This window comes from Salmo trutta, chromosome 15 (genome assembly GCF_901001165.1).
Source record: "Salmo trutta chromosome 15, fSalTru1.1, whole genome shotgun sequence".
Classification (NCBI taxonomy): domain Eukaryota; kingdom Metazoa; phylum Chordata; class Actinopteri; order Salmoniformes; family Salmonidae; genus Salmo; species Salmo trutta.
In genome coordinates this window covers 57,899,772-57,914,557 of record NC_042971.1, presented here as the reverse complement: position 1 = coordinate 57,914,557, position 14,786 = coordinate 57,899,772, and the positions used below count along the sequence as shown (strand labels likewise).

General features: G+C 42.0%; 1 protein-coding gene across 3 annotated transcripts in view; it reads right to left on the bottom strand.

The window, feature by feature from the left end:
* Nucleotides 1-637: 637 nt before the first annotated feature.
* The window catches only part of LOC115149442 (trimeric intracellular cation channel type B), a 32,901-nt gene continuing 18,752 nt past the window's right edge, over nucleotides 638-14,786 (bottom strand). For 2 of the 3 annotated variants that reach the window (XM_029692300.1, XM_029692298.1), the window contains 4 exons: nucleotides 9,315-9,517; nucleotides 6,360-6,447; nucleotides 2,446-2,563; nucleotides 638-1,733 (listed from right to left, as the gene is read on the bottom strand). In XM_029692300.1, coding sequence (XP_029548160.1) covers nucleotides 1,443-1,733; nucleotides 2,446-2,563; nucleotides 6,360-6,447; nucleotides 9,315-9,517 — 700 coding nt within the window. In that variant the 3' untranslated portion in view covers nucleotides 638-1,442. The remainder of the gene's footprint in view (nucleotides 1,734-2,445; nucleotides 2,564-6,359; nucleotides 6,448-9,314; nucleotides 9,518-14,786) is intronic. The other variant, XM_029692299.1, reaches the window with a different exon arrangement.

Here is a 14,786-nt window from a genome sequence, read left to right as displayed (position 1 = left end):
AATTACAAGCCATAGACAGAGACACAGATAAGGGCAGCACATTGCACAAATTACATCATTAAAAGAATTGCACCTCTTTTCCATTTAAACGTAAAGAAGACTGAGATATTGATGTATTTCTTCAGCTAAATCTGACCTTTGTTAAATGTGTCTTGCCCTGGACATGACCACAGCTAACAATAATAAAAGCTATAGAACCTTGCCAGAATATCATTGAGGAAACATGTGAATATTTCAAATAGAATTCATAACAACTGACTCCACAGAGCATGGAGGCTGTGTATCTGAAAATATGATTAATTTATATAGCCAAACCAGTTAAGAACAAATTCTTATTTACAATGACAGCTTACCCCAGCCAAACCCAAACAACGCTGGGCCAATTGTGCGCCGCCCTATGGGACTCTCAATCACAGCCAGATGTGATACAGCCTGGATTTGAACCAGGGACTGTAGTGACACCTCTTGCACTGAGATGCAATACCTTAGACCACTGCGCCACTCGGGAGATACATTACTTGAATGAACTAAAAGTTTATTAACTAAAAGGTTATTAACTAAAAGGTTTATCACACAAAAGTTTACAAATGTCCAAGTTTTTGTATTTCGGTTGTGATAAGAATGACAACAAGTCAGATTAAAGTGCATGTAAACATTTACTTTTCAATAGAATTTAAAGCATTCACAAAAGAGGCAGTGTTTGCAGCAAAGTGCCGCAAAAAGCATTCCATTTATAAATTCCTGCATTCAAGTGCATTTTCTTAAGTATAAATATAATAGAATATCTGAGTAATAATTATATAAATTGTCATGTAAAATCTAAAAACATTTCATAGTAGGAAATGTACGGGTACATAAAACAGAATATATTATTATTAATATACAGATCAAAAGTGGCTGATCAGCACCATGGACAGTATTTCCCCCAAAACTCTGTAGAAAACAGGATGCATCATCGCAGAACTAGAAAAGGATTATAAAGCTACTGTATAATAAATTAAAATCAGCACATATGCTATTTGCTCTCATTCTAGAGTGAGACAGACAGAGCCAATTTGCTCCCTACTCCTCCCGCTCGCCCATAACCCTTCCATGTTTGAAGATCTGAAGGTTCTGGACAGGTATACAATGAACATAAGCAGTGTAGTGGTGAAGCTTCTATCATATTGCTTCCACCTTACAGATCTACAAACATCAAAGGGTAGGACAAAAAAAGGTGTGGTAGCAAATTGGGACCTGTCACAGGACGACAGTGCCACAGGACACAGAGAATAGATTGTCCTAGCCAGGATAAGAAGGGCAGTACAGAATATAAATATAATTTATAGAATGGACAGCCCCATTAAGTGCACCCATGGCTTTACCTGTCAAATTGCAGTGTGCTAAACAACTGTCCGTTCTATAGATTCTATTTCTATACAGTACAATGCAGTATAAGGGCTCTAGTCACTCTTCTTGCAGCTCTCTGTCTCAGTGCTCTCCGACTGCACTTTGGCCTTCTTTGGTGAGCCCTTTCCCCTGTTGTGTGCTGCAGTCTTGGACGAGAACCCTGGGGCCTTGGAGGTCTCGGGGACCGCTGCTCTGTTCAAGCTCTCACCGGTGCCCTTCTTCACTACAGAGGTCTTGTTCTCAGAGGTGAAGGATGGCGATGGCCCGGAAAAGAACGTGCGGTGCACGACAGACTCGATAGGAGCGAAGGGCGAAGAGGAGGAGCCGGTCAGCATCATACTTGTCTGGGGGGAAAATAAATAGATGGAACGATTTAAAGAGATGGAGAGACAGGATGGAGTGATGAGAATGACTACAGAATGACTAATAAAGAAGTAGACATACGATTTATCATATGATTTATCAGATTAAATGTAACTTTAATGAGTTGATGGGAGAACTCTAATCTAACAGTTGGGAGAGTTCTGAGAACCTGTGATTATATTTCTAAGATGTCAAGAGCAGGAGACATCACTCAATGTGAGAGGATTGAGGAGGAATGATGCAACGAGAAGAAAATGATGCAAAATTCTCCTGCTAGAGGCAATACAAGACTAAAGTTGAGTCATAGCTAAATATAAGTATAAGATAGGTCATTCAAATAACATGAACTGGATGTTGTGAGACAGTCAACATGGAGAAAGAATGTTTTTGATTGCCATAAACATTATGTATTGGGAGGTTTCCCAGATCAAGATTGAAGCCATTTCTGGACTAAAAAGTATTTGAGATTCTCCATTGAGCATGCTTTTTGGTCCAGGTGTAGGCGTTATCTATCTTGATCCCAGATCTGATTGTGCCACAATGACCATAGGAGTTGACTATATAGCACAAAAAGATCTGGGACCACGCTGGATCTGGGTCCAGGAAACTGGCCCTATGTCTTTGTAGAGGCCCTGCCCTGTGAGTGTTAGGGTTGAGGCTAGGGATAGGGCTAGGATCAGGTTAGTGACTGACTTTGTTGACAACGGTGAAGACGGTGTACAGCAACATGAGGTGGTGCTTCTGGATGGCCAGGTATTGGGTCTGCTGCAGGGCGAACAGCACTGCTCCTATCAGGGTGATCTTAGTTGGGCTGCACACAAAGTCAGAGGTCAGTCAGGTCGGTAACTTCATCATTATGGCTATGAACAGATCTCGATCTCTCTGTTTTTTTCTTTATTTAACCAGGTAGGCCAGTTGAGAACAAGTTCTCATTTACAACTGCGACCTGGCCAAGATAAAGCAAAGCAGTGCGACAAAAACAACACAGAGTTACACATGGGATAAACAATCGTACAGTCAATAACACAATAGAAAAATCTGTTCACAGTGTGTGCAAAATAAATGAGGTAAGGCAATAAATAGGCCAATAGTGGCGAAGTAATTACAATTCAGCAATTTACACTGGAGTGATATATGTGCAGATGACAATGTGCAAGTAGAAATACTGGTGTGCAAAAGAGCAGAAAAACAAAAACAAATATGGGGATGAGGTAGGTAGTTGGTGGGTTGGATGGGCTAATTACAGATGGGCTGTGTACAGCTGCAGCGATCGGTAACCTGCTCTGACAGCTGACGCTTAAAGTTAGTGAGGGAGAGATAAGTCTCCAACTTCAGTGATTTTTGCAATTCGTTCCAGTCATTGGTAGCAGAGAACTGGAAGGAAAGGCGGCCAAAGGGGGTGTTGGCTTTGGGGATGACCAGTGAAATATACCTGATAGAGCGCTTGCTATGGGTGGGTTTTGCTATGGAGACCAGTGAGCTGAGATATTTACCTAGCAAAGACTTATAGATGACCTGGAGCCAGTGGGTTTGGCGACGAATATGTAGCGAGGACCAGCCAACGAAAGCATACAGGTCGCAGTGGTGGGCAGTATATGGGGCTTTGGTGACAAAACGGATGGCACTGTGATAGACTGCATCCAATTTGCTGAGTAGAGTGTTGGAGGCTATTCTGTAAATGACATCGCCGAAGTCAAGGATCGGTAGGATAGTCAGTTTTACGAGGGTATGTTTGGCAGCATGAGTGAAGAAGGCTTTGTTGCGAAATAGGATGCCGATTCTAGATTTAACTTTGGATTGGGGATGCTTCTCCAGGTTCATTTCTCTGTAGGTAAATGCTTTGTTATGGAAGGTTTGGTCTTCCTTTTAGGTGGTTGTAGAATTAAACGGCTCTTTTCTGGATTTTGATAACTAGCGGATATCGGCCTAATTCTTCTCTGCATGCATTATTTGATGTTTTACGTTGTACACAGAGGATATTTTTTTGCAGAATTCTTCATGCAGAGTCTCAAGTTGGTGTTTGTCCCATTTTGTGAATTCTTGGCTGGTGAGCGGACCCCAGACCTCCCAACCATAGAGGGCAATGGGTTCTATAAATGATTCAAGTATTTTTTGCCAGATCCTAATTGGTATGTCGAATTTTATGTTCCTTTTAATGGCATAGAATGCCCTTCTTGCCTTGTCTACTCAGCTCATTTACAGCTTTGTGGATGTTACCTGTGGCGCTGATGTTTAGGCCAAGGTATATATAGTTGTTTGTGTGCTCTAGGGAAACGGTGTCTAGATGGAATTTGTATTTGTGGTCCTGGCAACTGGACCTTTTTTTAGAACACCATTATTTTTGTCTTACTGAGATTTACTGTCAGGGCCCAGGTCTGACAGAATCTGTGCAGAAGATCTAGGTGTTGCTGTAGGCACTCCTTGATTTGGGACATTGGAGGGCCCCTCTCTCTCTCATGAGAATAAAGACATACATCATCATTCTTCACAGTGTTTTTAGAGGTCAACGTCTACATAATCAGCCAGCCAGTAACCGATGTGTCACTCAGTGAATCTCCAGTTAAATAATTTGGTTTGTGTGTACAACATCACACAGACCTAGCCTGGTCTCAGATCAGTTTGTACTGTAAAGCCTACATCAGAGGTATCAAACTCATTCCACCGGGAGGCCGAGTGTCTGCAGGTTTTTCTTTTTTTCTTTCAATTAAGACCTAGCCAACCAGGTAAGGGGGCTTCCTTAGTAATTAATGACCTTAATTCATCAATCAAGTACAAGGGTGGAGCGAAAACCCGCAGATACTCGACCCTCCATGGAAAGAGTTTGACACGTCATTGTAGCAACAGTCATCAAAATTGTCCATTTGTTTTTTTAAGCAATATTATAAATGCAACAGTTGGACAATGGATGAAGATACTTCAAACCTTATAACAAATAATGAGTCCAGGGATTTGTTGGAATTCAGGTATTTAATTTATTGTAAAATGTATTATTTATTTTTTTATCATAGATTGCACTCATATATACATTTTCTAATGTTATAAGGTATTTTGTGTTAAAATAAAGATAATTATATGTGCCTCATTTGCATAAATACACAGGTATAATTGCATATATTAATACATTAACGTAAAGGGGTGGAGCGGGGCTGAAACCACCAAAACCTTGCTCTATCGAGGGGCCGAGGTCTACATGCAATCACCTGTGCTGTCTAGACTGCGTCATGAATTACTGTTGTTGTCACGTTCTGCTGCATAATTCAACAAGGTGTGTCAACAGCCGGATGCCCTCGGATTAAAAATCAACATGCTTGGCTCTAGATTACACCTATCTACACGTATACAGACTTTCCAATGTTTGCAAGATCAGACATAACATCACTACAATCTGAATGTTTATTTTCGGGAAATAGCTTTCATTTCAAGGCATTTCATTGGTAATCACTTCAACTGTATTAAATTTTTACTTTTTTCAATTACACAAAAAAGAACACCCATAAAAATAAAGTTATCTTTATTCTCATGTAAGTGTTGAGACGATGCGTTAAATCCCGACTAAGCTTTATTGTTCTTATAGAGGCAACGGAAAGTATTCCATTTAGTCCATTTCAGCCAATACTGAGATGAGTTTGACAGGTCATTACAAACATTTACGTGGTCGTAACGTTAACGGAAAAAAAACGACAGAAGTATGAAAGAGTCGCAGGAGTAAAATGAACGCAATGAATCCAGTGAGATTTAAATGACAAGTGGATTTTGCACAGGAAATAGATGGCTGAAAAAGACAGATCCTTATGAGGGCGGGTCATGCGCGTTGCTTGTCATTGTCATGCCAAACATAGGAGTTAGCTATAAACAACGCAAACAGACGTGGGACCAGGCTAACACAGACACTCAACACATTATTCTATCCTCCTAACTGATCCTACAGCACGAGGCCTCTGAGGAGGGGACATACTAACAGATCCTACAGTACGAGGCCTCAGAGAGGAGGGGACATACTAACTGATCCTACAGCACGAGGCCTCTGAGGAGGGGACATACTAACTGATCCTACAGTACGAGGCCTCAGACGAGGGGACATACTAACTGATCCTACAGTACGAGGCCTCAGACGAGGGGACATACTAACTGATCCTACAGTACGAGGCTTCAGAGAGGAGGTGACATACTAACTGATCCTACAGTACGAGGCCTCAGAGAGGAGGGGACATACTAACTGATCCTACAGTACGAGGCCTCAGAGAGGAGGGGACATACTCACTGATCCTACAGTACGAGGCCTCAGAGAGGAGGGGACATACTAACTGATCCTACAGTACGAGGCCTCAGAGAGGAGGGGACATACTAACTGATCCTACAGTACGAGGCCTCAGAGAGGAGGGGACATACTAACTGATCCTACAGTACGAGGCCTCAGAGAGGAGGGGACATACTAACTGATCCTACAGTACGAGGCCTCAGAGAGGAGGGGACATACTAACTGATCCTACAGTACGAGGCCTCAGAGAGGAGGGGACATACTAACTGATCCTACAGTACGAGGCCTCAGAGGAGGGGACTTACTAACTGATCCTACAGTACGAGGCCTCAGAGAGGAGGGGACTTACTAGGTCATCTTGAGAAGCTCATTGGTTTCTGGCTTCCAGACTCCTCTGACCAGCTGTTCAAAATTACTGATCAGACCTCCTCCAGCACCTGAAGAGAAAGAGATACAACCCTGCGTTATTGTCCTGGACTGGTATAACATCTTTATAGACCCGTTTGTGCTGTCTGGCTCCTATGGTCTGTTTGGCATAAAAAGGAGTTTGCTATAAAGCACAAACAGATCTGCGACCAGGCTAGTAGCTGAATAGTCTTAAGGTCTAATAACACCTCAACAAAGTCAAATCAGAAAGCTCTATTTCTTTGTGATGTATAAGGGCTGCTGGGCTGCTTGCTATTCAAAGCACAGAGCTGAACAGCGAAACTATAATCTTCAGGATCACAATTAGTGTCAATGCAACCTCCTGTTATTTAGAAGTATTTGTACGGACCAAAAGGTCAGGACTAATAACCACAATAGTAATGGGTTTGATATCCATTACATTCCTGAAACTTGTCTTATGAATGATTACCAACAGGGCTCCCCCCAAATTGATTTATAACCAATTTATATTGAATGTGTGAGAGAGAGTTTATATATCTGTGTGTGTGTGTGTACTAGATCTGGCCATATCTTCCACATGCTTGTCAGTGAGCAGCACACACACAGTGCTACCAGGGATGTAGTGGTAAAACAAAATAGGTGGGTAAACTCTGACCGTCAGTCGCAGTGAAAAAGGTAACGCTCCCTATACTTTCAATGCATTTTCCTGCAAAAGGTGGGTAAACTGTATGTACTCTGAACTACACCACTGAGTAGTTCCGTAGCATAGCGCATGGTGGCCAGAGGTTGACAGAATCTGCGCCTGCGCAACAACAGGTGTAGGTAGACCTTACAGTGAAATGCTTACTTACAAGCCCTTAATCTGTATGGTTGTGTGTATTGCATTCACAACACATACACTGTATGGCCAAAAGTATATGGACACCTGCTCGTCGAACATCTCATTCCAAAATCATGTTGGGTCGATTAGGTCTGGCTCGCAGTCGGCGTTCCAATTAATCCCAAAGGTGTTTGATGGTCAGGGCTCTGTGCAGGCCAGTCAAGTTCTTCACACCAATCTCGACAAACCATTTCTGTATGGACCTCGCTTTGTGCACCGGGGCATTGTTATACTGAAACAGGGAAGGGCATTCCCCAAACTGTTGGAAGCAAAGTTGGAAGCACAGAATCGTCTAGAATGTCATTGTAAGCCGTAGAGTTAAGATTCCCCTCCACTGGAACTAAGGGGCCTAGCTCGAACCATGAAAAACAGCCCCAGACCATTATTCCTTTTCCACCAAACTTTACAGTTGGCACTATGCATTCGGGCAGGTTGGGCATTCGCCAAACCCAAATTCGTCCGTCGGACTGCCAGATGGTGAAGCGTGATTCATCACTCAAGAAAACATGCTTCCACTGCTCCAGAGTCCAATGGCGGTGAGCGTTACACCACTCCAGCCGACGCTTGGCATTGCGCATGGTGATCTTAAGCTTGTGTGCAGCTGCTTAGCCATGGAAACCCATTTCATGAAGCTCCCGGTGAACAGCTCTTGTGCTGACATTGTTTCCAGAGGCAGTTTGGAACTTGGTATTGAGTGTTGCAACCGAGGACAGATTATTTTTATTTGCTACGCACTTCAGCACTCTGTGGTCTCATTCAGTGAGCTTGTGTGGCCTACCACTTTGAGGCTGAGCCGTTGTTGCTCCTAGACGTTTCCACTTCACAGTAACAGCACTTACAGTTGACCGGGGCAGATCTAGCAGGGCAGAAATTTGACGAACTGACTTGTTGGAAAGGTGGCATCCCATGATGGTGCCACATTGAAAGTTACTGAGCTCTTCAGTAAGTCCATTCCACTGCCAATTTTTGTCTATAAAGATTCCATGACTGTGTGCTCGATTTTATTCACCTGTCAGCAACAGGTGTGGCTGAAATAGCCGAATCCAATAACTTGAAGGGATGTCCACATACCTTTGGCCATGTCGTGTACTTGTCAGTATGCAATAAACAAAGGTACTTACCTTAAAAAGAAATTATACTATACCATGAAGAGACTTTGTCTGTGTACAGTATATACTAAAACAGTGATATTCCCACTTTTAGCCCATCCTATAGCGATCATCACCTTTAGCCCATCCTATAGCGATCATCACCTTTAGCCCATTCTATAGCGACCATCACCTTTAGCCCATCCTATAGCGATCAGCACCTTTAGCCCATTTTATAGCGACCAACACCTTTAGCCCATCCTATAGCGACCATCACCTTTAGCCCATCCTATAGCGACCATCACCTTTAGCCCATCCTATAGCGATCAGCACCTTTAGCCCATCCTATAGCGACCATCACCTTTAGCCCATCCTATAGCGATCATCACCTTTAGCCCATTCTATAGCGATCATCACCTTTAGCCCATCCTATAGCGATCAGCACCTTTAGCCCATCCTATAGCGACCATCACCTTTAGCCCATTCTATAGCGATCATCACCTTTAGCCCATCCTATAGCGATCAGCACCTTTAGCCCATCCTATAGCGACCATCACCTTTAGCCCATTCTATAGCGATCATCACCTTTAGCCCATCCTATAGCGATCATCACCTTTAGCCCATCCTATAGCGACCATCACCTTTAGCCCATCCTATAGCGACCATCACCTTTAGCCCATCCTATAGCGACCATCACCTTTAGCCCATTCTATAGCGACCAGCACCTTTAGCCCATCCTATAGCGATCATCACCTTTAGCCCATCCTATAGCGATCATCACATTTAGCCCATCCTATAGCGATCATCACATTTAGCCCATTCTATAGCGATCATCACCTTTAGCCCATCCTATAGCGATCATCACATTTAGCCCATTCTATAGCGATCATCACATTTAGCCCATTCTATAGCGATCATCACCTTTAGCCCATTCTATAGCGATCATCACCTTTAGCCCATCCTATAGCGATCATCACCAGAAGTCCATCCTTGTACTTGCTGTGTGCCTCAGCCACGCCCCCCAGGACTTTCCATGTGCGGGTCACCTCCTTCATGCCGGTCAGCACCAGACGCACAGGGAAAAGGGCAGTACAGGAGTACACCATGTCCTGGGGGCAGTAGAACACCAGGTACCTACAACATAGACACAGACTGCATTTTTTCCCCCCCCCAATGTTTTTATGAATATCGCTATCAACAACAGAATAAACACATTTTGAATTACATTCATTATAATGATATTTCTCAACACCTAATGTTGAGCATATCACACTCACTGGAGTATCTGACATAGGCTTTGAAAAAAATCACCCGCCAATAGGCTACCAGTCAATAGGCTACCAGTCAGTAGGGCTACCAGTCAATAGGGCTACCAGTCAATAGGGCTACCAGTCAATAGGGCTACCAGTCAATAGGGCTACCAGTCAATAGGGCTACCAGTCAATAGGCTACCAGTCAATAGGCTACCAGTCAATAGGGCTACCAGTCAATAGGGCTACCAGTCAATAGGGCTACCAGTCAATAGGCTACCAGTCAATAGGCTACCAGTCTAAAGGGCTACCAGTCTAAAGGGCTACCAGTCAATAGGGCTACCAGTCAATAGGGCTACCAGTCAATAGGGCTACCAGTCTAAAGGGCTACCAGTCAATAGGCTACCAGTCAATAGGCTACCAGTCAATAGGGCTACCAGTCAATAGGGCTACCAGTCAATAGGGCTACCAGTCAATAGGCTACCAGTCAATAGGGCTACCAGTGCGGCAAGTGCCGCTGGCTGCTGTTAAGCTTTCTTGACTTAATACATTTTTGCCAACACATGTCTAACCTTTGTTTACATGCTAAACAGCTGCTCTTCATGAAAATGCCTATAAGATTGAAAGGTAACTCCTATGTTAGAGTTTATCCTTCCTCTTCCAATTATACTGAACAAAAATATAAACGCAACAGGTAAAGTGTTGGTCCTATGTTTCATGAGCTGAAATAAAAAAAATCCTGACAAAAAGCTTATTTCTCTCAAATGTATTTATTTTACTAGGCAAGTCAGTTAAGAACAAATTCTTATTTACAATGACGGCCTAGGAACAGTTGGTTAACTGTCTTGTTCAGGGGCAGAACAACAGATGTTTACCTTGGCAGCTCGGGGATTCGATCTAGCAACTTTTCAGTTACTGGTCCAACACTCTAACCACTAGGCTACCTGTTAGTGAGCATTTCTCCTTTGCCAATATAATCCATCCAGCTGACAGGTGTGGCATATTAAGAAGCTGATTAAACAGCATGATCATTACACAGGTGCACCGTCTGCTAGGGACAATAAAAGGCCACTTTAAAATGTGCGGTTTTGTCACACAACACAATGCCACAGATGTCTCAAGTTTTGAGGGAGCGTGCAATTGGCATGCTGACTGCAGAAATGTCCACCACAGCTGTCGACAGAGAATGAAATGTTCATTTCTCTACCACGCCAGCCCAGGACCTCCACATCCGGCTTCTTCACCTGCGGGACCCCTGCCCAGTCATGTGAAATCCATAGATTAGGGCCTAATTAATGTATTTCTAGTGACTGATTTCCTTCTGTGAACTGTAACTCAGTAAAATCTTTGAAATTGTTGCATGTTGCATTTATATTTTTGTTCAGTATATAATGTGAGGTAAAAATAATGAAATAATATCTATTGTATCTATTTATTTGAAAATGTTGATGATTTCCCCTTGCCATTATCATTCCCCTGATGATAAGACAAGACATGGGAAAAGAAAGTGTTTTCTAACATATGATGGGACCCCCTGGGTTGCCGGGCAAGAATATACAGTCAGGAAGTAGTAAGCTGATTAAATACAATATTCACAGTCCCACTGGAGAACAAACCAATCCTTCAATGCCTGTGAAATACGACACAGCTGACAGAGTTAATGTGGCAGCATTTTGTTTTGGTAAAAAAAAAAGCAAACACTAATTATTCTGTTTTGGGTTTTCTATGATGTGCATTGCCTGGCTTGATCTTGTGTGTTGATATGATACAGTGATTCATCTTCTCAGGCTGGAGCATGGCTAATGGCTGAATAAATGGCTTATTGTCCATTCCTCTGTGTGGTCATTTACCCGCTAATTTGTATATTCTGTCACACTAGCGCATAGTCACAATCATCCAATGTGGGTAATATCGAAATCAGAGGAGGTTGGTGGGAGGAGCTATAGGAGGACAGGCTTATTGTAATGGTTAGAATGGAATGGTTTTAAACACATCAAACAAATGGAGGCCACATGTTTGACTCCATTCCGTTAATTCCATTCCAGCCATTACAATGAGCCCGTCCTCCTATAGCTCCACCCACCAGCCTCCACTGATCAAAATATCCCTAATATGGCTCCTACTTAGTTGTATGTTATTAAGGATCCCCATTAGCTGCTCTCAAGGCAGAAGCTACTCTTCCATTATACTTCTACAGTATAATGCAAAAGGTAACCAGAACCAGACAAACGCAGGTTCTTAAATATCCATATCTAAATTAAATATTGGATTGAGACAAAATAAACAATCCATGTCTAAATTAAATATTGGATTGAGACAAAACAAACAATCTAGTTCAACAGTCAGTAAGCTATTCTATAAAAATAAAAAAATACTGGCAGAAACTCAAACAGGAAGTATCCGTGCTAAGGTCTGTTCAACGTTGGTCTGACCAATCGGAATGCATGCTTCAAGATAGTTTTGATCACGCGTACTGGGATATGTTCCGGGTAGCGTCTGAGAATAACATTGACGTATACACGGACACGGTGACTGAGTTTATCAGGAAGTGTGACTAATTAAAACCTACCAAAACCAAACAACGTGGATAGAGGTGATAGAATAAAAAACATAATGTGTAGGGTGGAGAGAGGGTTGGTTTGACAGGTTTACTTGCTCTGGATTATCAGTACTGCATGTGTTCTAGGCTGTTGTGCCGTGGCTGTGTCGGAATCTATTGTGAGTTGAACTTGAGTATGCCTTCCCATAAGGGAGACCCCAGGGTTGGCTTGCGGTCGGCTCTGGCACAGCCATGGCGCGATACAACAGGATATAATGTGATGCCTATGACAAATCTTTACCTGCAGTCATTAGTGGCCTTTAGAATCTATGTTCCTTTTTACTTTTTTTTGTCAGAATACAACAGGATATAATGAGGACTACATGAAATATGTCTTGCATGTAATGGACATTTTTTTTAAAGGGACTGGTCTTGCGATATATTTAGGTTGTTTTTCTCTTCTTTTCTTCATATATTACATTTTTTTTAACGAACAATTGCATCCAATGAACTGAGCAAGCTGGGCTGACATGCTTATAGCCTTGCTAGGACTTTCCAATATGAGCAGGCATGTATAAGATTGTGCTGTTATTATTTATATTAACATTATCTATCATTGATTTTTTTTTTTTTTTGTTACTAGTTTCCCATGGTATTTGGTTAGTTGTCTTACTCATTCTCATAGACAATTATGTCATCATGGGACTGCCCATATTTCCCTCTGGCCAACGCAAATTGGCGGCCAAGGGTTTGCCTTAAGACGTAAAGGTGCGTCATGAGTCAGGGAAGTGGTCTGATGGTCTTAGTGACAACAGACCTAGGTATGTTGGGAGGTTTTAGTGGGTGGAATATTCGGACAATTGGAGGTTTACAAAGTTGCAGCTACAGTATGCTTAACAGTGCAAATTATTATGGTACAGCTATATGGACACTTAATCATAATGGTAAGTTTACAAACATTGGTTGTGGTAAGTATAATTGAAACGTGGGTATCATTATGGTAAGTGGGGAAATAAGTATTGCTAAGCCATAATTGTAATGGCTTAGCAGATCATGAAAAAAGAAGACCCATTTTTACATGGCTAAAAGATAAAGAATATAATATCTATTGTTTACAGGAAACTCATTCTACAAATATAGATGAGGTTGGTTGGAAAAAGTAAATATATTTTTGTCATGGTCAAAGAAACTCAAAAGGGTTGATTATACTAATTAATACAAATGTTGATCCGATTGTGAAAACTGTACAAACAGATCCGCAAGGAAGATGGATTATTTTAAATATGCTATTGGACCAAAAACAGATCTGGCTAATTCATCTATATGGGCCAAATAATGATGATCCACACTTTTTCGAAAATATATATAATAATCTATTGAGCTCACAAGCAACGACATAATCTATTATTATGGTGGGAGATTATAATACGGTTTTAAGTACCTCAATGATTCGTAAAGGAAATCATTCTACAAACTATCACCCTCAAGCACATAAGGAGATCACAAAGATCATGGCTACATTAGAACTAGTGGATATATGGAGGTTGAAAAACCCTGACCTAGTGAGATATACATGGAGGAGGCTTAATCAAGATAGCCGTCTTGATTACTTCCTAGTCTCGTTCTTGCTGGCATCAAAAGTTTTAAAAAAACGTATTAATAGGAGACCGAATGAATCGGACCATTATCTAATTGGCTTCCATTTAACTCTAACAGAATTTCCACGTGGAGGGGTATATTGGAAACTTAATCAAAGCCTCTTGGATGACAATTTGTTCTTATTAAAAGTTTTGTGTAATTTCTTTCTTTCTTAATGCGTTTCAACCAATCAGTTGTGTTGTGACAAGGTAGGGTAGGTATACAGAAGATAGCTCTATTTGGTAAAAGACCAAGTCCATATTATGGCAAGAACAGCTCAAATAAGCAAAGAGAAACGACAGTCCATCATTACTTTAAGACGTGAAGGTCAGTCAATACGGAAAATTTTAAGAACTTTGAAAGTTTCTTCAAGTGCAGTCGCAAAAAAACATCAAGCACTATGATTAAACTGGCTCTCATGAGGACCGCCACAGGAATGGATGACCCAGAGTTACCTCTGCTGCAGAGGATAAGTTCATTAGAGTTAGCAGCCTCAGAAATTGCAGCCCAGATAAATGCTTCACTGAGTTCAAGTAACAGACACATCTCAACATCAACTGTTCAGAGGAGACTGTGTGAATCAGGCCTTCATGGTCGAATTGCTGCAAAGAAACAACGACTTAAGGACACTAAAAAGAAGAAGAGACTTGCTTGAGCCAAGAAACATGAGCAATAGACATTAGACCAGTGGAAATCTGTCCTTTGGTCTGGAGTCCAAATTGGAGATTTTTGGTTCCAACCGCCGTGTCTTTGTGAGACGGGGTGTGGGTGACCGGATGATCTCCGCATGTGTATTTCCCACCGTGAAGCATGGAGGAGGAGGTGTGATGGTGCTTTGCTGGTGACACTGTCTGTGATTTATTTAGAATTCAAGGCACATTTAACCAGCATAGCTACCACAGAATTCTGCAGCGATACGCCATCCCATTTGGTTTGGGCTTAGTGGGATGATCATTTGTTTTTCAACAGGACAATGACCCAACACACCTCCAGG